Raw genomic sequence first — 20,702 nt, 5'->3', positions numbered from 1 at the left:
AGTAGGGATATGAATTTATTTTGGAAGGACAATTGTGTACATCATGGGACCAAAAACCTAAACCATATGTTGTATGACCTAACCTTCAAACCTTTAGCGGTCGTTTGACTATCGTATAAATGACATTTTATTTATATATAAAAAGTTGCATACGTTTATCTATGTTTGGTAGAAGTTTTGTATCAGATATAAAAGTCAATATAACTTATAACATGTTTTTTAGTTGCATCTTTTCGTAGTCTTAGATAATTAATACCAATATAACTTATGAGAGAATCTGTGTATAAGGTGAAATAAGTTATGTGGGTATTAGTAATACATGTATTAAAATGATAAATTACATATTTACCCTATTAATTTATTTTAATGTTTTTCATTGCAAACTGTACTAGTTTCCTATATATTCATTTGTTGTTTTTATTATTATTTATAAATTGACCATTTATTTATTTTAATTTTTTTAATTGGAAACTTTATTGTTACCTATCTACATGTGTTATTTTTATTTCTTATCATATATAGAACATTTTCAATTTTTTTTTATATACTTATAGTTTTCATTGATTTATGCAAATATATAAATATTTTTTTAATGCTAAAAATTAATTGTATATTTTTTAATGGTACATATACTAATCAAAATATTAGCATTATATATTATTCAATATATTCCACATTTAATGAACATGTATTATTATTTTATAAATAATATATATTAATAATTTACAACAAGTTTAATATTCACTAAATAATAATTCATGTATTATAATCTCTACATAACTAAATAATAATTCATGTATTATAATCTCTACATAACTAAATAATACTTACATAACTAATATTCACATAGCTAATACTCACATTATTAAACCCAACATAACTAAACTCTGCGTTACTAATACCTGCATAACTGAACCCTGTATAACTAATAACTGCATAACTAAACATTGCATAGCTAAGACCTGCATAACTCTAATCAGTAACCAAACGAAATGTTAATTCATTTGACAACTTATACAACTAATTAAATTTGATCCTTAATTTTAATTAATGGTGCGCTCGTAAGACATGTATTTTATAATTGATAAATGTATGTACGAAAAACACATACCTAAAAATTATATTAATAACATGTACTAAATATTGGAAGTAGAAAATCTTTTGCCCTAATATATTATGTATTATTGATAAATTAACATGAAGTAACAAATTTGTAATAGTATGTAATAACAACACGCCTCATCAGTGGCGTACACGAGACTTCTTACTAGCGTTGTTTGGTGGCGGATTCAGGATTTCCATTAAGAGAATTTGAAAAATAGAAAATAGTGATTTGAACCTCTAAATCACTAAGTCAACCTTTAATCTTATATTCAGGAGGTTCAAAATCAATATATAAACATAAATATTCTTAAAAATACCTTAAATATATATATATATATATTCACGTATACTATTATATCTTTTTTAAAAAGTAATATAAAATAAAACTTTTTCCGAATAAATCTATGTTCTAAGAATAATCTCAATAAATATAATAATGCTACATATTTATTTCGATTTTTATTTAATATATCAAAAGAAATAAAAAACAAATTTGTTGAGATTCAAACTCATGACTCTAGCAAAATTGAGTAACTTAATCAACTGAGCTTCAAACTCCTTTATATAAAAAATTAACATTATATAGTATATATTTTCTTTCTTATTTTATTTTAATTATATGAATAATAAAAAATTTCAAAAAAACGGTGTCTATCATATAAATATGAGAGGTTGGTAAGGTTTTTATATTTTCCCGTAATTATAAGATTGCATGTCAAGACACAAGAAGTAACGTAACCTATACTTTAACACCAAAAAGAAAAAAACGTAACCTATACTATATTATTAGTAGTTAGTACTTCTTTTCATAATTTTTTTAAAAAAAGAGAGAGAAAATTATATATAACAATACAATTTTTTATAAAAAGGTATTTCAAAAAGTTACATCTACTTTTAGAAAATTACATAAAATATAGTTCATTCTAATTTTAAGATTTTTAATTACATTATATATAACTTTTGATATTCTTTAAATATCTCTATGAAATGCATTAAAAAGGAAAAGATGCATGAAAATTTCACTGAAACAAATGAAATTTCACTAAAATATAAATCTTAATTAATAACTTACACCCTAATCTAATAAAACTTGACTTCCTTTGTTTTTCAACGAGTAATTAAATGTCTTAATTTGACTAGATACAAAATTTAATAAATAAAAAGACTTTTAATTATTATAATCCTTGATAAATAAAAGATTTTGCTTTTTTTTTTTTTTATATTCTATAAATTTTATTTGTCATGTTTGGTTAAATAGAGTGACAATTATGCTAGTGCACAGTGCAGTGGCCCATCACCAAATTGTTAAGAGTGTGTTTCTCGTGGCATTTTACATTTGTAGTGTTGCTCTCGCATTTTATTGATTGATTGATGAATATGTTAATACCAAATTTGTTTGTTTTGTTCTTCAATTCCTATTTTGTCTTTCTTGACCCATTACATTTAATTGAATTTCAGAGGTGGGTGATTTCTTTTTGACATCTGGGTTTGATTTGACAAAACCCTTTTGGTGGTATGGAGGTTTATAAGAGATGGATTAGAAGGAATAAAGGTTTTGTGCGTCAATTGGATTCTATTGCCAATGTAAGAACCCTTCTTTTTAAAATTTAATTTAAAGAGCTCTGTTTGTTTATGGTGTGAAAACAAGAATGAAATTGGACTTCATTTTTAATATGCTGGATGAGTGTAGTTTATAGATTTCAGTTCTGTGCCTAAATGGGGTTTTTGTTTCCCTCTCAAAGTTTGTATCTTTGAGTAGTTTTGTGTTGGTTTGAGCTTAACATATTTCTCAGCAGTTTGGATAATTCAAATGATTGGTAAATGAAACTAAGGATTGTTGGCATGTTGGAAAATCTCATCAGGGGAACTTACACATAATAGTATGTCGATCTTCATAGATGTTGACTTTTTTGCACCAGGATAATAGGGCTACTTGTAGTAATTTGAATTTGAGGGTGTAGGCTATCGTTTGACAGATACTCGAATAATGTTAGTAAATGGTTTCTTGAGGCATCTTTGCTCTGTGAACCCAGCTGCTAGTGAAGCTCGAGTGAGCAAGTTACCCCGAACATTAGTACTAGTTGGAGAATGTTGGTAACCTGGTAATATAGTTGAGGTGTGCACAAGCTTAGACGCAAGATAGTCTTTCATTTTAGCAATCCATTCAACGGGGGTTAGAAGTAATTTTACATGTATAGTTAGGGTGGTCAGCTAGCTGCAGAAAATACAATTATTTGGGTAAAATGGAAAATGTATTTGAATATTTTGTGTTTGGTATATGATGTAAATTGTTTTCTACGGAAAATATACTTCCCAAAAATGAAAAAATCAGTGAGAGATGGAGAAGCAACATCCTATACAAGCCAAGAACAATTTTCCCAGTGTGCTCACAATACCCACTTCAGCTTCTTTTTTTTTCTTCCCTTTGTTTACTCTTAGTAGGAGTTCCTTGTTTACATTAAGACATACATTAGCCAATGACATTTTTCTCATGTACTTTTGCGGAAAACTAGATGGAAAGTATCATTGCTTGAGATGTTACATTGCCGCCAAATTAAAAGATATCATAGTTTTGTTGTTCTCCCTCATATAGTCGACGCCTTTGCCATTTTCTATCTCTAAAATTATTTACATACTTACTCCTTCAAGTCTGTTGTTGCATACATAGCTTCCTCATACTTGACAGAGATAAAATGTGGTTGTCAGCAGAATATGTATGTACTAACTAGTTCCTCATCCATTTCTGTATGTTCAGAATTTGACGTGGTTCCTCCCAGATGAGTTTGCTGAATCAGAAATCGGGCCAGAAGCAGGTTTTGTGAAACTTTGGTAACAATAGGCTTCTTTTTTCTGCTTTTAGGACAGTTAATATCTTTTGAGACTGATTTCTTCTCTTTTGAATTTGGGATCACTCTTTTCCATGTTGTCTTTCTCGTGTAAAAACTAGCAAAGTATTGGCTTTATTCGAAAAGTTCTTCTTGCTTAGCGTCTCCTTTCCTATGGAGTATTAACTAATGAAAACATGAATAAGGAATTACTTGAGAGGACAGAAAGGCTTTCATTTTAGCCTTTTTCACTTTCCTTCCTATGGCTTTTATCCCCTTTTTTTGCTGAACTGTCTATTCCTTGCAGTGTCATCCCTTGTAGGAATGATTTCTACCTTGAACGAACATATAATAGAGACAAGTCCAACTGAGGCGCATACAAGATGTGCAAAGTCTTCTTTTATCCCTTTATCATTGTGCCTTACTTTGCTGAAAGACTTGGAAACATCAATTGAGGTTGTGGCTGAGCAAATTTATGGTGAAAAGAACAAATGGAATTTGATTGCCATAACTGAGGCTGTCAAGTAAGTGTCCCATCTAACTTATTCATACTCTCCAAAAGATATGTTTGGTACTTCACGACTAAATCATTGCACTGTTTGTTTCCCTTTCAGGGTTTGTATTAGGCTGGTTATCTTCAGGAAGACTGGGTACAAAATGCTTTTAGAAGGAGGGGAAACTGAAAATGGAGAAAATGATTCTGATTCTTTTAGTCCTCAAGAAACGAAGAGGCAGCTTGGTAAGCCTACAGGGAATGAAGAGTCCTGTATCACAAAAACACTGAATGCGCAAAACTCTGGGAATCTTGCAGACAGGGCAATAACTGCCTTAAGCAGTTTTGGCAAGCAAGCTACAATGCAACATCCACAAGCAATAATGGAACCTCCAAGTAATTGTTTTTTTTTTTGTACTGAGCTAAATTCAAGTGATGTGATTGTTTTTCTCACTTTCCTTTTAAATTTTTTTTAAATGTCTTTGTAGGTAAACTAGCTGAGAGACCTAGTCTATGGACTTTCTTATCTGAAAAAGGTGTTCCTGGAGGCTTCTTGGTGACGGGAGAGATTTTGTTCATCATAAGGCCTCTTGTGTATGTACTATTGATGAGGAAATATGGAACGCGGTCGTGGTTTCCCTGGTGTGTGTCACTGGCTGTGGACCTCATCGGGAATAGCATTCTCTCAGTTACATTGATGTCTCAACATAGCGGGAAAAATCCGCAACTTCAGTTTTCTGACTCTGAGAAGGACGAGGTTAGGATACTTTCAGTATTTCAGCGATTTTCTTTCTCCTCTTACGGAATCTAAGTTCACTTGTACTGACCCTAGACAATAGCAGTTGATGCCTCCTTGGATTAACATCATTTGTTCTTTAACTTTTTCCTCATTTTTCCCGCGTTGGATCTGATTCTGGACTCTTGTTGGGTGTTGATTCTTTCTTGAACTGGACTGTGCCTTGTTTCTTTCTTTATCATATCGGTGGAATATTTCCCCTCTGGTTTTTTCTTATGCACTCCTCCATCATCAGGCAACCATGCACCCCGCACTTCTTCTGTGCAGAATTTACCTACCAATGGTAGTGAATCCTGTTAAATTTATATTTTGCATGCTGAAATAAGATGATTTTGTTCAACACTCTTATGCAGTTAAAAAGACGAAGAATGTTATGGGCGTTGTACCTCATGCGAGATCCACTTTTTACCAAGTATACCAGGTAATTATGTATTTCCTTCTTGTTACATATGCTTCTGATACTAAATATTCCTTCAAAATGAAGTCGGAATCAAGTAGAATGGTGCTAATGCCATCGGTTATTGCAGGCAAAGACTTGAAAGCACTCAAAGGCTAGTGCAACCCATTCCCATTCTTGGATTTGTTGCAGGTATGTTTGAAGAGATTACGGAGTATAGCTTTTCCCTTACAGTATCTTGACAATATCTGGTCTTGAAATGCAGAAAAAATAATTGAAATTCTTATTGGAGTCCAAACGCGTTACACGTACATTTCTGGTTCATAACAGGGGGAAGCTATCAGGAGAAATTTGAAGCGTCTATATCTAGACATTTGCAGTCTTTTTCTTTAGTCGTTTTCTTGATGATTTGGGGAGAGTTCACTATATATCTATGTTGTCTTGGTAGCAAATTGTCAATGTTTCTTTTTAGTATAGTCATCTAGTTTCCAAGAAACCCTTTTCGCGATATCTACCAAGGGTTTCTCTGATATTGTCAAAGTAGATTAAACCTTTATCATAAATCATTACTGAAATGAATGATTCAAGAAAGCTATCACTATTAAAACAATGTTCATACTACCTTTCCAATCTTGAACAGAACATTGCCATGCTATTTGTATAAACAATTTACTCTTTCAAATCAGAAGGAAAGTGGGATGAGAATGAGCAATATATAGGCATTCAACACTCCATCCTGTCATTCCGTAAGCTTAGACAAGGAAAAGATGTTGAGTATGCGGTTTTCCTATCATCATACATGAATTACCAAAGTTATACCAAAAATATCATTCAGGAAAAATAACAAACCACAAGAAAAGTGTCAAAGTTACAAGACAAAAGACGCTAATGAAACACAAGCATTCCAGAGACTGCCAAAATCAGTTCTAGACTGGCTTTATATACTACAGAAACGAAAACTAGGGAGAAATTAATGCCTAGCCAACTCAAAATTATCTCTGCTTGTACAAGGAGGACGAAGGATGAGAATCAACTGCCTTTGAGCCACTGCTTTGGTTTAGTTCAGTCGCTGGAACAGTATTAACAAACTGATGTGGTGGAGGTGTGTTTGGCAACCCCATAGAGCCTTCCAAATATGGTGGTGGCCTATAAGCATCACCATTTATGGTCTTTGGCAATAGAGCCTTCCAGTTTTGGTGATGGCCTATTAGCATCACCAGATATGGTCTTTGGCAAACCCTTAGAGCTTTCCGTGTACGGAACAGGCCTACAAGCATTACTGGATATGGTGTTTGGTAACCCCGGAGAGACTTTCAAGTATGGTGGTGTCCTACTAGAATCACCAGGTATGGTGTTTGGCAAGCCCTTTGAGCTTTCCATGAATGGTGCAGGCCTATAAGTATCACCGGTTTTGGTGTTTGGCGTTGATGGCCTATAAGCGGATCCATAAAATTGACCAGCATGACTTCCTACTTGCCCGGGTATGCTATCAACTCGATTCCCTCCATGACCTCCAGCATACGGAACTCCTTGTGGGACAACATCCATGCCTGCATGAATACTATTAGCTGATATACCTGCTCCAGGTCCACCAATGGCCACACCTCTCACAGGTCCTGCCAGCGAATAACCAACATTTTCATGCATTGAGCCCGCAACAGGTCCATGCAACACCAAAGGTGGCATAAAATAATCATAATTGTGGCCAGCAGTTACACCACCTTCAAACAAGGTGTTATTGTTAATGACATTACTAGCAACTCTGTGATGTTGTGGCGGCCATGGATTTGAAGGATGTGAGTGTTTCACTTCTTTGTTTCTCAACCACACAGTTCCATCCTTTTTTCTCTTATGTGATCCATGTGCTATCTGCTTATCAGGTAGTATCTGCTTATTGAATTCAGAGATTTCTTTCTCCAAGCTCGCTATTCTCTTACTGATTTCCCATCCTGGAAGAACTTTTGAAGGATCAACCTCATGAATTCTCAAACATTTGATGATCGATCTCAGATCACCTAAGTACTTCCCTTTTGCTACAATATTCCCTTGATGTGCACTTTGTGATCCATTCATGTTATCAAATGATTTCTTAGACTCTCTTATAAATGTTGTTAAAAGTGTCCTAGGGTTAAATTTGTCCTCCATTCCAACACTATAGACAATATGAACAGCTTTAACTACTGCCTTGTTTGCCACCATTTCCTCTATTATTTCTGGAAGCTTCGCCAAGAGAGCGTTTGATCGTTTGAGTGCATCACAACTCCACTTAAGGTTACTTACCTGAATCAAATTTCTGATATTCGCATTTGTAAATTGATCTGGAATCCCAAAACCCCCAATAAAGAAGAGCAAACCTCGGGCATCGATTTCTTGAGGCTTTCCTCCTTCAGAATTCATCCTCTCCAACCATGCTAAAGCTCTATGCTCTGCCTCTTCCTTCACCCAATTCTCAAGCTCGATTTCCTTATCGTAGATTCCAATCATTAACAACAAGCACTCCAAAATCAATACTTTAGCCTTCCTTCCCCGACCCAAAGGTGATTCATTAGCAAACTTCTTGCCCGCTGTAATATAAAACTTACCGATACAATTAAATACAAGGGTTGCAGGATTAGGCGAAAGTCTCAACGCCTTATGGACTTCTTCACGCAGTCTACGAAAATTTGAGATATGTGTTGTCATATACTTCCGCAAACCACAATGGTCCATCGTTTCACAGAAGATTTCCAACTCTGAACGAGGTGATTTCAGTTCCGAAGGAGGCGATTTCAGTTCTGAAGGAGGCGATTTCACTTTCGAAGGAGGCGATTTCACTTCCGAAGGAGGCGATTTCAGTTCTGAAGGAGGCGATTTCACTTCTGAAGGAGGCGATTTCAGTTCTGAACGAAGCGATTTCGGTTCTGAAGGAGGAAATTTCGGTTCTGAACGAGGCGATTTCAGTTCTGAAGGAGGCAATTTCAGTTCTGAAGGAGGCGATTTCAGTTCTGAAGGAGGCAATTTCAGTTCTGAAAGAGGCGATTTCAGTTCTGAAGGAGGCAATTTCAGTTCTAAGTGAGGCGAATTCACTTCCTCGCCTTCCTCTCCCTTCACTACCTTCTCCTCTTGGTTGACTTCTTCTTCTTCTTCTTCTAGGTCTTCAGAGGGGTCAGATTCCCAAGATGATTCTGGCTCAGGGGCCAGGGCCGGGGCTGGGGTTGCAACTGCTGGTGATGATGATGAGGCAGGTAAAGATTGAGGGGGAAGCAGCATAGAGTTGATTGAGGTTTGTATTGAATTCATGTGCCGTTGCAGATCATTCAAGCATTGTTGGAAAGCGGTGAGAGAGTCGGAGAACGTGCGGAGATTGTCGGCAGTTATATGTACCTGAGAATGTGATGGTTGCAATTGGGTGGTCAAAGGTGGCTGCGCTGCGGCGGAAGCATCCATCGTATGCACCGTGAGTAATTCTTTACCGAAAATTGCTACTTTAGATTTTGGAATTCCAGGGACTGTTAACCCTTTTCTTTTTCTTTCAATTAAATTAAAATAAGAATAAGATATTGAATAGTACTTAAATACATATTGGAATTGTGATAAAGCATAGTTTGATAAGGAGTAGAAAACATATTTTCCATATTTAGTTTGGTTAAATATTTTAAAAGTTTTTTTTTTTCAAAAAATTAATCTAATGAAAATAACGAAAATAAATTTTATTAATGGAAAATTACACATTAATTGTGTCTTCTCCGTTCATTATCATACCTTCATTATGATGATTTAAAATATGATATTTTTTTATTTACCTACCAAACATAAAAAATAGATCAAAAAGAAAATTACTTTTAGATAACTGATACTTTACCATGGAATACACACTACAAATGAATCAAATTATGTCTATTGAAACAAGTAAATTGAGATATTAAAACTTTATTTAATATAAAGTTTATTAAACTCAGGAATCCATTTGTATTGTCTAATGCATGAGGCTAGACATTTCAGCAAGAGGCGAGACGTAAGTCTTGAGACATGCTGAGTAAGTCTTATGAATTTATGGGGCATAGTCTTGTATATATTATATTTTATGGGCATAGTCTTATTTAAATAAATATTTTTTAATTATATTACTAAGAAAATTAGCAAACTTTCAATTATTTAATAAATAAATTTTAATAAATAACATATAATATATAAAAAAAAATATTACTCAATTTTTATTTGAGAAAGGTATTAATAATCAATAAATCAGAGAAAAAGTATAACAATCACTATTTAAGAAATATCAACATGTACGTTTAACGCTTGGAGCTTATGCCCATAATTCTAGGACTTGTACCCCCTATCTAATGCCCATAATTCTAGGACTTGCACCCCCTATCTACGTCTTCAATTGGAGTACGCCCAAATTCTAAAACTTACGCCCTATAAATCTATGTCTTCAATTTACGGCCCAAAACATTTTTAGTATGCCCCAACAAAAAAACGTTTTTGAGAACACTGGTATTGTCCGTGTTCTTTACCCACTCCTTTGTCTATTAAATTTTTTAAGAATAGAACAAAATTATAAAAAAAAAGTTAAAAAAATGCTATGTAACCTCAACAGAATGTTCACTTTGAGGGTGTTAATAATTGCTAAGTCAATTGTACTACAATAAAAAAATAACTAATACCATGACATGCACACATTTAATTTATGTAATACCAAGCTCCAGCGCCGATAAAGGTTTCGACATCAAGACCAAAAACTCAAATCAAACAACACATGTATAATGAAATGTTTTAATATTGTAAGATCGAAAAGGATAGATATATTGAACCAAGCTGAACATTTGAAATACATATTATAATTTCAACTGTTTGCCAATGTTTTCCATGAAAATTCTAAGTTCAAGCAAAATCTGTAAGTAGACAATAAACCTCCTAAAAATACACTCTCAAGGGGAACAACAAATGGAAAAGGGGATACTTCATAAACTGATTTCTTCGACTTCTAATCGAAAAGACTGAAACCCATGTCATCGTCTGACTCTTCTTTTTCTTCCACTTTCTTTTCTTCCTTCTTCTCCTCAGCAGCAGGTGCAGCAGCACCGCCACCACCAGGTGCAGCAACTGCACAAGCAGCACCTCCACCGGCAGGTACTGAAGCCAACTTTTCTCTGCCGGCAGCGATCAACTCAGTGATATCTTTGCCCTCAACTTGAGAGAGTAGTAGTTGAATCCTATCATCATCAGCCTCAGCTCCAACTGCAGCATGTATGACGAGTGTTAATTCAAAATGAACCACTAAAACCAGCAGACATGTATCACAGTTAAGAACAACAAGCCAGCACAGTTTATTATGGGAGCATGAACCTAATAACATTTAGCCAGTTACATACAAGACAACATAAAAACAGTGAAAATCGGGATTCATTATCTACTAGTTCAGTAGGATCAACTAAATTACACGTAATCAGTTTAAGATACTTCAGAGAAAACCCAATATAGAACAATACACAATAGCATCAAGATTATTAGATTGCATCAACTTTCGACATTTGAAGTTGAATCAGTTACTGCAGGGTTCTTAATGCAAAAGAAAAAAGAAAACAAGTATTACAGTGCACTTTCCTTCCAGACAGGTCAAGCAGGTAGGGCACAAGACGGATAAACTTACGCAGGCATCATTGCAGACTAACTCAAACTTACTTTGAGAACCATGAAAAACAAAAATAATAAATTTTACCCTTAGTCATAATAGCCACTACTAAACCTGGTAACTTGTACGAAGGCAAGGAACAAGTTTAACTTGATGCTATTCCATAACCCCTAACAACTCTTCAGTCCCAATTTACACACTCTACATTCAAGGGTTTCCCTAGATCCCAAAATATTTAACCCTAATTCACTAATATGAACTAGTATATAACTTTCACAAACTTCAAAAAATTCCAATTTCTGAAAAATCTCTACCAAACTATTTTTTCACCATTCCTACAATTTTTTCTTCAGCTACCTCTATTACAATCACAAGTAAAATTGTCAAAATATAAGCTGGCACTTCTCTCATTATCGCTAATATTATCTAATCTCTAGCAATTGAGCTAAATCGCACAAGTAATTTAGGCACATAAACCAACTATATAGACATACTAATAAATAACTTCACGGATCAATCGCTATAGAGTTATATAGAAATGGCAACACATTTCGGATCCATATGCAACAAATCCGTAAGATGGGAAAAAGAAAAAAAAATTACTCTAAGGTCGTACCAGATGCAAGGATTTTCTTCAAATCCTTCTCTGAAGGGGAGGTGTTGCCACCCAAGACGGCCAACAAGTAAGCGGCGATAACCTTCATTTTCTCTTCTCTGATCAAAATTAACACAACAAACAAAAAATTCAGGTAAAATCGCTGAAAGAGCAGAAAATAAACTACGAACAATAGAAAATTGAGAGGGAGAAAGTACTGTGGAGATTTTAAGCAAAGTGAGCCTCCGAATGGCGGACCTTTAGTGCTGCTTCTAGGGTTTATGAAGAAAGAAGGAATGATAAGATTATATAGCTAGGGTTTTGGCGGAAGGGCCCATTTGGTTTAATTTTCTTTGAAGGCCCAGGCCCTATAAGATATTGGACAATCCACAAAAATATCCAAATGGGCTTAGTCTACAAAATTTAATCCACCTATTCTTTGAGTAACATTTTACTTAAGAGGCCACTTTGCAGTATTCTTTTTGAAAAAATAGCCATTATAATAGTTTAATTACTTACCTCAACAATATATATTTAATTACATGAGTTCAGTGGTTATTTTCTTAAGTTAAGCCACATTTTACATCTGCTCACACAAGTGTAGCAAGTTAGGTTGATATGAATTACTTTCTCCGTCCAATAATAGATTATGAGGCAGTAAATATAGAAATAATAATTTTATAAAAGCATCCTTATCAAATATAAGTCATTCATTGGTTTACAAATTAGACAAATATTAACATACATTTTAAAATAATGTAATGGGCAGATGCCAGATGGTGTATCTTTTCTCTTGTGAGTTGTGAGAGCAAAATTCACTGAGCAATTACACGGCTATATTTTCATGAAATAAATGTGTTTAGTACGAGTATATATATATATATATATATATGTATGTATATATGTATATTTTGAAAAAAAATAATTAAAAATATACAATAAAAAAATATGATATTACTGTTAGAAGCTGCGAAAAGTGAAAACAAGTTGTATTGCTTAGATTATATATATACGGTCAAATCTCTATGACAAATTTTCTCTATAATAATATTTTAATATAATAGTCATATTTTTGTGTAGAATAACTTTTTCATGTTATGAAATAGTCTTGCATATACCATATATTCACTATAACAATATACATTGTTATAGCTGATGATGTCATTGAGAGGTTTGATATTAGGACAATATTTTCTATTTATTTATCGAAAATTAAAATATATGGGAAATCTTCTTGAAGTATTTAAAATTGACCTTAGTTGGAAAAAAAAAGGCAGCAGTCTCGTTCAGGCATAAAAAAAAATACTTCTTGGAGTCTTTTGATTATACAATTATTTAAATAATACTAAATATAACTTATTCCAAAAGTATATAATATAATAGAAAATGTTTATTTTACCAAATATACTTTAGCACACAACAGTTTACTTTTGTCCCTCAATTATAATTTATAATTCAATACGTTACATGCTAAGCACATCCGATGTTAGTGTTTAAAATGTGTTCAATAAGATGTTAATGCTAAACAACTTTTTTAATTATCAATTATTTTATAAACATCCTTTGTGTATTAGTAAGATTATAAAATTCAATTATTAGGTAAAATATATTCAATGTCATGTAGAACAAATCTTTTTTTTTTTTAAATTATGTTTCAATAATGTTTGGTGCATGGAATATAATTTGGTGACACGTTATTATACAGTTGGAAAGTGAGATGAGTTAATCATGGTCACGAGGTAAATTCAAAAAAAAAAAAAATATATATATATATATATATAAAATTTTAGACTTTTTAAGTTGTAATTAAAGTAACATCTTGAAGTTTAAAATTGAAGATAGTTGTCAATTTTGAAATTTGTAACATTGTTATGAATTTTGTATTAAAAATAGGTGGAATTCAAGATATTGTAACAAAGACATTTTTTATAAAGAGAGAATTCATGATAGTATATCAGATATTTCACTTGTTTAAATTTGAGGACCATGACATTTTTATGTTTTTCAAAAAATAAAAAGCTTTTAAAAATGAATTTCATAAAATTATTTTCTAAAAGTTAGTCATAAAGTGGTTAGCCGTAAACTTTTTTACATTATGGTGATATCTAGGGTTGTTTATGGTTATGGTTAAACAATCAAATCGAATCGTAATTCGAATCAAACCGATTAAAAAATCTGATATTTGGTTTGATTTGGCTAGGTTTGGTTTTAAAATTTTAAAAACCGATACGATTTGATTTGGTTTTGATTTTACTAAAAAACAACTGCAAAAATAACCAAACCAAATCGATAACTTAGAAATTTAAAATTTATAATTATTTATAAATAAATATAAATACTTTGTTAAATTTTAAGTAACTTAAGTCTTTAACTTTACAATTTTCTTAAGCCGAACACTTAAATTTTAGCTTAATTACAATCCTAAGTCCAATTCCATTAAAATTTATTATTTACCATTAGGGCTGTTCATGTTATGGTTAAACAACCAAACCGAACTGTAATCCGAATCAAATCAATTAAAAAAACCGATATTTGGTTTGATTTGGTTAGGTTTGGTTTTTAAATTTTTAAAATCGATACTATTTGGATTGGTTTGGTTTTACTAAAAAATAACTATAAAAACAACCAAACCAAACCGATAAATTAGAAATATAAATTTTATAATTATTTATATATTATTTATAAATAAATATTAATATTTTGTTAAATTTTAAGTAACTTAAGTCTTTAACTTTACAATTTTCTCAAGCCTAACACTTAAATTTTAGCGCAATTACAATATAGAGTTTAAATATAGAGTTTTTACTGTATATATGTGTGTTTATCAAGATATGTATGTCTTTAAAAAATTTGTTACCTTCAAATCGAAAGAAATTAAAGAAATCGAAACAAATTGATAATAACTAAATCGACGTTTACTTTTTTCGTTTGGTATAATTTTAGAAATTCAAAAATCAATCAAATTTATTTGATTTTAATTTTAATATATAACTGATTCAAATCGAACCATCAAAATGCCCTATTCACAATGTACTATTACTGTGTACTACCAAGTACCATGTACTACTATAAACTTTTTTGCCATTTCAAACAAAATAGATTATGCACTACACAATTATATATAAAGAAATGATTAACTACCTAAATTAGAAAATTTAAAAATTAAAGTTAAAAAAAATTGTGAAAAAAGTGAACAACTGAGTGGCTGTGTGCCATGGTAGGACATTATTTATTGTTTTGTTGTATGATGTATAATATTCTGTTTAAGAAAATGTTTCAAATGATAATAGGCAAACAAATAAGCGAAGAATAATTTGATTAAAATTGATTTTTTTTGTCCGAAAAAATACACACAATTTCAGCAATAACGATCAGTCAATAGCTCAACGTAAATTTTTCCCAACTTATAATAGTTGTTTTGTTTTAAAACTGTGAACTTGAAACGAAGGGTTATGACTTTTACGAATGAATGCGATCTTTATGAAAGATTGTATCTGTTTCAAAGTGTGACATTTTTGAGAGGTTGTCTTTTTTCCTAAGAGCTGTGACGTTTACCATTTGTTGACTATAGACAGAGAGACTTTCTCTCTCTCTCATTTTTCTGCATCGAATTCTCAAGTATATATTTCTTATAAAAATAAAATCGGTCGATCGTGTCTGTGGACTGTGTGTGATTCCTTGCTATCGTTTTGAGCTTGTTGAAACTATCAAAGTTTGAGGTACCACTACTTCTTTAATGGTTAATCCATTTTATCTTAAAAGAAATTAATCTACAACCTCGGATACTTGATAGAATTAAATTTTTTCAAAGCACATAGTGAATTTTGTGAACTCAAATAATCCTATTATTTTTCCGTTACTCTTATTATTTTTGTTCTATTAATCTAAATATAAGAGATTGAAATTAAAATATCTTAACAAAAGTAATATAGTAAATGTGTACGAATAACTAAATATGTAAGGTTTTTCCTTATTATTGACATAAGTATAAAAAAAACGCTTAATGCATCGATTGATATGTTTTAAGCCTAAAAAATAAAAACAAAAATACAACTCAAACTTTTACCCTTGAAATTTGATAGAAAGCTTCTTTGACATTTTCTTCTATTGATGAAAAAAAAGGTCACATGGATATATTCCCCTGTTAATGGTCTATTTAAATTATTTCTATTCTTGCAGCATAATTGGTGGAAATTAATACCACATGCCTTCTATTATTTAAACCCACAAAATGTGTTGACAAAAATAATTAAGAATTAAAAAAGGGTAAATCACATGTTTTAGAGCTGCAATTAGGGGTGGCTAAGTGGACATCAGATTGAATATGAGAGGATCATAAATATGATCCTTAATTTGACGTTAGTTGACAATTATAACTTCTAATTTTGAGTTTGTACAAGTAGATACTTAAACTTGTATAAAATTGAACAAATGAACATAATCATCCTACATGGCACCCTACATGACAATTTTATAACCTACATGGCATCTTATGTGTCTTATGTCATGTAGGACACGTGTGTCTACTCATTCAATTTTATATAAGTTTAAGTGTACTTGTACACACTTAAAGTTGGAGGGCATAGTTGTCCGTTGAAGCCAAGTTAAGGGTCATGTTTATGTATTATGCCAAAATTTTTTGACTCATTTCCTTTTATATTGTCCCTAATTACTTGTTTATTTTGACAAATCAAGAAAAAATAAAGTGGAATTGCTAATTTTCAAAAAAGTGTGATAAATCTTCCATGAAAATTGACATGGTCAAGATAACTTTGTTTAACAAATATGATAGATATCTACGAATTATCCGTATTTTTTTTATGAATTAATCTATATTTGATTCAATTTAAAATTGATTGAATATCTAACTCATTCCAAATATAAAAATAATCGTAAATTTTAACCATTTTGTCACCCTAGCTGCGACCATTGCAGATTCTGATGGAAGAAGATGCATGGAAATTCAATATTCTTAATTGACCAAATTATTCCCCTGCTAAATTATATATTAAAAATAATTTAATTAACATGGCCAATATATCACGACAACTCGAACATTGACATCTATTTTTAGAATATAACCGACACAATTAATTATTTCAATCTTCTAGTTAATTAAACGTTTTATGCTTATTGATGTTATTCATGTGGCTACTAATAAGGTCAATTAGCTAATTGAAAGCCACTTAAAGTGGATCACAAATCTTGTTTAAAGAAAAATCAAACAAGCAGAGTCTTCAATATTAACAAGATATGGTGTTCGTGAACTCGTGGTCTCTCCGCTAAGTTAGTGTTAGTATTTGGAATGAGTTTTAATCGTTTTTCGTAAATTCATGATTGAAATTTTATGAACTCTCAAACATATGTATTAGATTAGAGCAAAGTTACTAGCTAGATTATGTTGAACCCACACTTAAATGATTCTGTTAAGATCTAAGTTTGCATTTGGCATATATCAAGATAAAAAAAGTGTGAAATATGTCCAATATTTTGTTGAACAATTTTGTTATTAGATCATCATAAGTCATAAGCTCTTTTGACGTTAGTCGTCTATATACACATAGTTCAGCTTGCTCTAAGCCTAAAACGCTAGCCAAAAGATGGAAGTATAAACTAATAATTAATTACAAAAGTTATACAATATGACGATACTGACTCTAAATCCTGATTTCGTGTCACTGTCTATTGTTCTCGTCTTTTTTGAACCACGATGGGAAGTCCGCCTCTCACGGTGGCTGTCAAGCCCGGCATGAACTTAGGTGCCTGCTCTTTAGCCAAATGAACTTGAAAGTCGAATTGCCTAATCAAAGCCAAAGCAACACTCTTCATTTCCACAATAGATAAATCTTTACCCAAACAAACCCTAACACCACCTTGAAAAACGGGATATTTAAAAGGACACTGTGCCTTAAAAACCCCGTCTTCCAACCATCTTTCTGGCTTGAATTCTAAACAATCTTTACCCCAAATACCCTCCATCCTCCCCATTGCATATGGGTGATACGTCACCCTCGTCCCTTTAGCCACGAACGTACCATCAGGGAGCGTATCGTCTTCTTGACAAAACTTCGAATCAAATTGAACAGGCGGAAATAGCCTAATACTCTCATGTATAGCTGCAGTCAAAAAATGCATTTCGCGAATTTCTTCAAAAGTAGCTAGACTTCCATTTACTGTTTTTCCCATTACTCGATTCGACTCGGCTCGAATTTCATTGATAACATGTGGATGTTGAGCTAGTAGCCAAAAAAAAGTAGTCAGTCCGGACGCAACAGTGTCTCTACCCGCTAATAGAAAACTGACGATAATGTCCCTAAGGAGTTTATCATCATCAATATTCCTCATGAACCTAGACAAAACGTCATTTTGGGAAGAAAAATCGTTTTTCCTTTTCTGAATTATTACCTCCTCAGCAAGTACATCAACTTTTTCGATCGCTTCTTTTAGCTTCTTTTCTGATCCAATATTCAAACTCCTTTTAATTTTCCACACTAAAGGTGAAACCGTCATAGCTCTTTCAGCGGACAATTTCGAAGCTAAATCAAATGACTCTTGAAGATCTGAATCTGGTAATGATAATTTCAAACAACCAGGATCCATACCAAATGAAAATTTACAAATACTATCAAACGAAAAACGTCGTAAAACATCTTGTAAGTCTAAAACAGTATGGATATTACTTTCCAAAAGCGGAATCAACCGGTTTCTAATTTCGTCACTGACGATATCGAAAGCGTACGAACGTATCGATACGCTTCCGAGTTCTAAACTTGCCATCTTCCGTTGAAACTTCCACATTTCGCCGTCTACGGCGAAAATTCCTCGGCCTAATAAATCGCCGAGGATAGTAGAAAATTGTTTTCCTTTAGGAAAATTATCGAAATTTGTTTTGAGCATGTATTCGACGTTGTTTGGATTTGATGTAATTACATTTCCGAGAACGTGTACATGTATTGTACCAGTGGCTGATTTTTTGAGTAGATAAGAGTACCAATCACAAAGATTTTTGAACTCTAAAGACCATGTAGAGTTCAAATAGCTTTTGCAAATCTCACACTCACAATAAGGTTTAAGTCTAGAAAGAAAAAAGAGAATTGATAACACAATAGCCAAAATCAAGAAAAAAAGAATAGTAGCCATTTCTATATATGATGACTTAAAGAATTTATGTAAAAGTGAGTGAATGAGTAGAAGTGAATAGAGGGCGTTGCTATTTATAATGAAGAGGAGGATGATATTTATGGGATTTTCAATCCTACTTTTCTAGATAAACCAGAAATCTACGTACTCAAATTTTTTTTTTTTTTTTCGCTAGTGACACAACCTTTTTTTTCAGAGAGCTTATCATTTTATCTATATTAATTATGAAGTGGTTGAAATTAAAAATTTAAAATTTTGAAAAAATTTTATTTTTTTTAAAATAATTAATTAAAGGTATAATATGTAAAAAAATTATTTTTTTTAATTTCTCAAAATAAATAAATAATTAGAGATTAATTAAAAAAACAGTAAACAAATAATTAAACACCGAGAAATTTATTAGTTAGAGTACTTATTTAAGTTTTAGAAAAGGACATTACGTTACAGCTAGTGGATGACCATAAAGGACAGCGACGTGAAGGGGGACACGAGTTACGCGTGCGCTAATAAATATTTATTTGCTCTCGTTTTAGTTTATGATATATAATTTGATTTGACGTACGTAAAATTTAAAAAAATATATTTATAATGGTCATAAATTATTCATTAATAGTACGATGTGTACTTTAAAATTGTATTGTTATAAAACACAATTTTTTGGGATTCGTGAGTCATATAAATAGGGGAGGAAATACGAAACAAAGAAATTAACTGTCATTTGTCATACGCCGTATATTGTCTATTATAACACTTGCTCCATTTGAATTAATTATTGATTATTAAAATCTAATTATAGAAATTAGTGGCTAACAATGGATAATTAGCTATTTTTATCATTTTAATATTTCTTAATCATCTCTGGAGAATTATTCTTTACTTTGTAATTTTGGTTTAGAGGAACATAATTTGGTAGTCCTTTGTAGTTACGCACTTGCACTGTGTAATGGGAAGTAATTATTGATTAAAAATTAGTGGATTCCAATTAATATAGCATTACGTATAAAGTGCGCGTGTGTTGTGTGCTGCAAATTATTTGATAAATATTATTATTATATACTATAATTATGTGACACCTATCAAGCTAAGATACAATTTAATATTCATATAAATTGTTTTCAGCGATTAAAAGAATTAAGTAATTAATTCTGATTTATTCCTACTAAATTAAATTAGTACTACTCGCATTTTCCTTGTTTTATTCATTGGTTAAGACTTGAGTTTTAGAAAAAACTATTTTTAATCTAAGGTGTTATATATTGACATTTTCAGATAAGTACAATATACATATTGTTAAATTAGAAAAAAATAACTAATAAAAGTGAAAAAATACGATTTTGATAAATTGATTTGATATTTATGTGGAGTAAATAGATAAATAAAAAGAAGTCGTAATTAATGTCGCCCATGTCGGCAACATGGGGCAAGTTACATATGACAAAACGACGTCGGCAAGTCTAACTGGTACATGAACAAACATTTAGTATATAATAATACTTTTTTTAAGACAGATTGGCACTTTGATAGACAAAAAAAAATGTAGTTGTCTGAAGAATAATTAGTTCATTTTAACACTTATCCATATGCTTAACATGTCTAGTTGCATTGTCTTCGATCTCTTCTTGTCAATTTATACAAAGGAATAAAATATCGCATGGCCAAACATGTTCCCTTGAGAAATGAGAAGTGATACATTAGTGTTTGTAAGGTTCAAAATTGTAGTTGACATATATATGGT

The 20,702-nt window shown here is 31.8% G+C and overlaps 4 protein-coding genes across 6 annotated transcripts; 1 reads left to right on the top strand and 3 right to left on the bottom strand.

Annotated features, from left to right (window-relative positions):
* Window positions 1-2,347: 2,347 nt before the first annotated feature.
* Window positions 2,348-6,222, top strand: LOC107023300 (peroxisome biogenesis protein 16-like). Of its 3 annotated transcripts, XM_027917790.1 has the most exons (9): window positions 2,348-2,415; window positions 2,563-2,688; window positions 3,860-3,917; window positions 4,237-4,453; window positions 4,544-4,818; window positions 4,911-5,179; window positions 5,572-5,639; window positions 5,746-5,807; window positions 5,881-6,222. In XM_027917790.1, the coding sequence occupies exons 2-9, from the start codon at window positions 2,620-2,622 to the stop codon at window positions 5,940-5,942; spliced, it is 1,080 nt and encodes a 359-aa protein (XP_027773591.1). In that variant the 5' UTR covers window positions 2,348-2,415; window positions 2,563-2,619; the 3' UTR covers window positions 5,943-6,222. The 3 variants fall into 3 exon arrangements, with proteins under 3 accessions (XP_027773591.1, XP_015079437.1, XP_027773592.1); XM_015223951.2 differs by lacking the exon at window positions 2,348-2,415 and having other exon boundaries at window positions 2,426-2,688; XM_027917791.1 differs by lacking the exon at window positions 2,348-2,415 and having other exon boundaries at window positions 2,621-2,688; window positions 3,860-3,933.
* A 195-nt stretch (window positions 6,223-6,417) lies between these two features.
* On the bottom strand, window positions 6,418-9,182 carry LOC107023299. Its single transcript, XM_015223950.2, has one exon. It carries the CDS (start codon window positions 9,039-9,041, stop codon window positions 6,771-6,773), a length of 2,271 nt encoding a protein of 756 aa, XP_015079436.1. The 5' UTR covers window positions 9,042-9,182; the 3' UTR covers window positions 6,418-6,770.
* Window positions 9,183-10,379: 1,197 nt separating this feature from the next.
* LOC107023911 (60S acidic ribosomal protein P2-like) lies at window positions 10,380-12,161 on the bottom strand. Its single transcript, XM_015224754.2, has 3 exons — window positions 12,046-12,161; window positions 11,849-11,946; window positions 10,380-10,838 (listed from the first exon to the last, which is right to left on the bottom strand). Exons 2-3 carry the CDS (start codon window positions 11,934-11,936, stop codon window positions 10,585-10,587), a joined length of 342 nt encoding a protein of 113 aa, XP_015080240.1. The 5' UTR covers window positions 11,937-11,946; window positions 12,046-12,161; the 3' UTR covers window positions 10,380-10,584.
* Window positions 12,162-17,297: 5,136 nt separating this feature from the next.
* On the bottom strand, window positions 17,298-19,024 carry LOC107022675 (cytochrome P450 94C1). The gene has a single exon (XM_015223273.2). It carries the CDS (start codon window positions 18,965-18,967, stop codon window positions 17,510-17,512), a length of 1,458 nt encoding a protein of 485 aa, XP_015078759.1. The 5' UTR covers window positions 18,968-19,024; the 3' UTR covers window positions 17,298-17,509.
* Window positions 19,025-20,702: the final 1,678 nt, after the last annotated feature.

This window comes from Solanum pennellii, chromosome 6 (genome assembly GCF_001406875.1).
Source record: "Solanum pennellii chromosome 6, SPENNV200".
Taxonomy (NCBI): domain Eukaryota; kingdom Viridiplantae; phylum Streptophyta; class Magnoliopsida; order Solanales; family Solanaceae; genus Solanum; species Solanum pennellii.
This window is presented reverse-complemented; position numbering and strand designations above follow the sequence as displayed.

Bases quoted from the DNA above. Each gene is read 5' to 3' on its own strand.
- LOC107023300 (XM_027917790.1), top strand. From the start codon at position 2,620: ATGGAGGTTTATAAGAGATGGATTAGAAGGAATAAAGGTTTTGTGCGT. The intron at 4,819-4,910 runs GTAATTGTTTTT...ATGTCTTTGTAG, and splicing joins AGCAATAATGGAACCTCCAA to GTAAACTAGCTGAGAGACCT. The intron at 5,180-5,571 runs GTTAGGATACTT...ACTCTTATGCAG, and splicing joins CTGACTCTGAGAAGGACGAG to TTAAAAAGACGAAGAATGTT.
- LOC107023299 (XM_015223950.2), bottom strand. From the start codon at position 9,041: ATGGATGCTTCCGCCGCAGCGCAGCCACCTTTGACCACCCAATTGCAA.
- LOC107023911 (XM_015224754.2), bottom strand. From the start codon at position 11,936: ATGAAGGTTATCGCCGCTTACTTGTTGGCCGTCTTGGGTGGCAACACC. The intron at 10,839-11,848 runs GTACGACCTTAG...TACATGCTGCAG, and splicing joins GAAGAAAATCCTTGCATCTG to TTGGAGCTGAGGCTGATGAT.
- LOC107022675 (XM_015223273.2), bottom strand. From the start codon at position 18,967: ATGGCTACTATTCTTTTTTTCTTGATTTTGGCTATTGTGTTATCAATT.